The sequence below is a fragment of the Aplysia californica genome, unplaced genomic scaffold (genome assembly GCF_000002075.1).
Source record: "Aplysia californica isolate F4 #8 unplaced genomic scaffold, AplCal3.0 scaffold00021, whole genome shotgun sequence".
Taxonomy (NCBI): Eukaryota; Metazoa; Mollusca; class Gastropoda; order Aplysiida; family Aplysiidae; genus Aplysia; species Aplysia californica.
The window spans coordinates 652,020-653,308 of record NW_004797291.1 but is presented as its reverse complement, the minus strand read 5'-3'; the positions used below and the strand labels follow the sequence as shown (position 1 = coordinate 653,308).

The following is a 1,289-nucleotide window of genomic DNA, read 5'->3' as shown; positions in this document are numbered from 1 at the left end:
TTCCTCTCGAGTCTCCAGTCTTTCCTTTTTTTAGAGCTTAAGAGTACGAAGATTCCCTCATAAAAAATAACAGAAATGAACCCCCCGCGATAGAAATGAACCCCTCCAGTGGCAGAAATGAACCCTTCCCCTGTGTTTCCACACCTATCCTGAACCACGGTACCCAGCAGGGCTCACCCTCGTTCTTGTTGTCCACAGAGGTGAGGATGGTCTGCAGGAAGGTCCTCCGGTAGTCCTCCACAGACACCAGCTTCTTATCCAGGATCTGGAGGAACGCCGAGGCCGCGGCCAGCTGCATCTCCATGTTGGCGACATGGAGCACCTCCTGTGGGGAGGAACAAAGGGACGGCTTGTTAGTATTGCCATGTGATGTGTTGCATTAGGTTGTGTAGTATTGTAAAGTCTTGTATTGATCTGATTGTACTGTTTAGTGTTGTGTTGTGTTGAGTCAGACACGTGTTGAATTATATTGTATTGCACTGTAGCACAGCGTAATCCGTGCATTGTGCTGTGCTAATGTATTCCAGTACATGGTACAATAATATACTGCGTAGCATAGCAATGTGCTATACTTTGTTGTATCTGAGTTTACTGCTGTGTATAACATTGTACTGTATTATTTAGGGATGTATCATATTGTATTGTATTGCATAGATTCAATGCCCCGTTGAATTTTGTTATTGAAAGATTGTAAAAGATTGCAAATGTGCTTCTTCTCCCACCGACATCATTCCGATCATTTAGGAGACAGGCTGCTTCAACTCTGCTTGCCAAGGCCAACTCCGGCTAAACGGAACAAACTGTATCAGCAGACAGACAGAGATGCACGTTAAAATAAGACATCCCGACACAGGAATCGAACACATGTACCCGGAGAGCAATGGCAAGGAGCCAGAACAATACACTACACACGCTGGCCTGTAAATGAGTGGAAAGGGAGAGGCGGAACTTGATCCCAGTTTCCACATGAAGATTTCCGTTTCAAAGAGCCAATTTATTAGAAACATGAGCTGATATTAAGGACCCAGACAGGCCAGGATGGACAGGCAGATATTTCAAAGGGCGCCAAAACAATGCCTTAAGAGGCGGGTAAAGTATCGATGTAAAATTACATCTTTGATGCACGCGAGAGAGGTAAAGATCCACGGGCAGGGTGAGACATTACAAGACCTAGGCCCATCTGAGATAAGTGAAGATGGACGGGGTAAAAGTGGAAAGTGTTGCATGCATGCTTCACGGGATGCATGTGATCAGACTGATCGATTTAAGTGTAACCCCCCCCCCCCCTT

General features: G+C 45.7%; 1 protein-coding gene across 3 annotated transcripts in view; it reads right to left on the bottom strand.

The window, feature by feature from the left end:
- The window catches only part of LOC101851385 (serine/threonine-protein phosphatase 4 regulatory subunit 4), a gene marked incomplete at its 5' end in the record, with an annotated part of 64,507 nt that overhangs the window by 38,871 nt on the left and 24,347 nt on the right, over positions 1 to 1,289 (bottom strand). For all 3 annotated transcript variants that reach the window (XM_013087429.2, XM_013087433.2, XM_013087436.2), the window contains 1 exon segment: positions 178 to 325. In XM_013087429.2, coding sequence (XP_012942883.2) covers positions 178 to 325 — 148 coding nt within the window.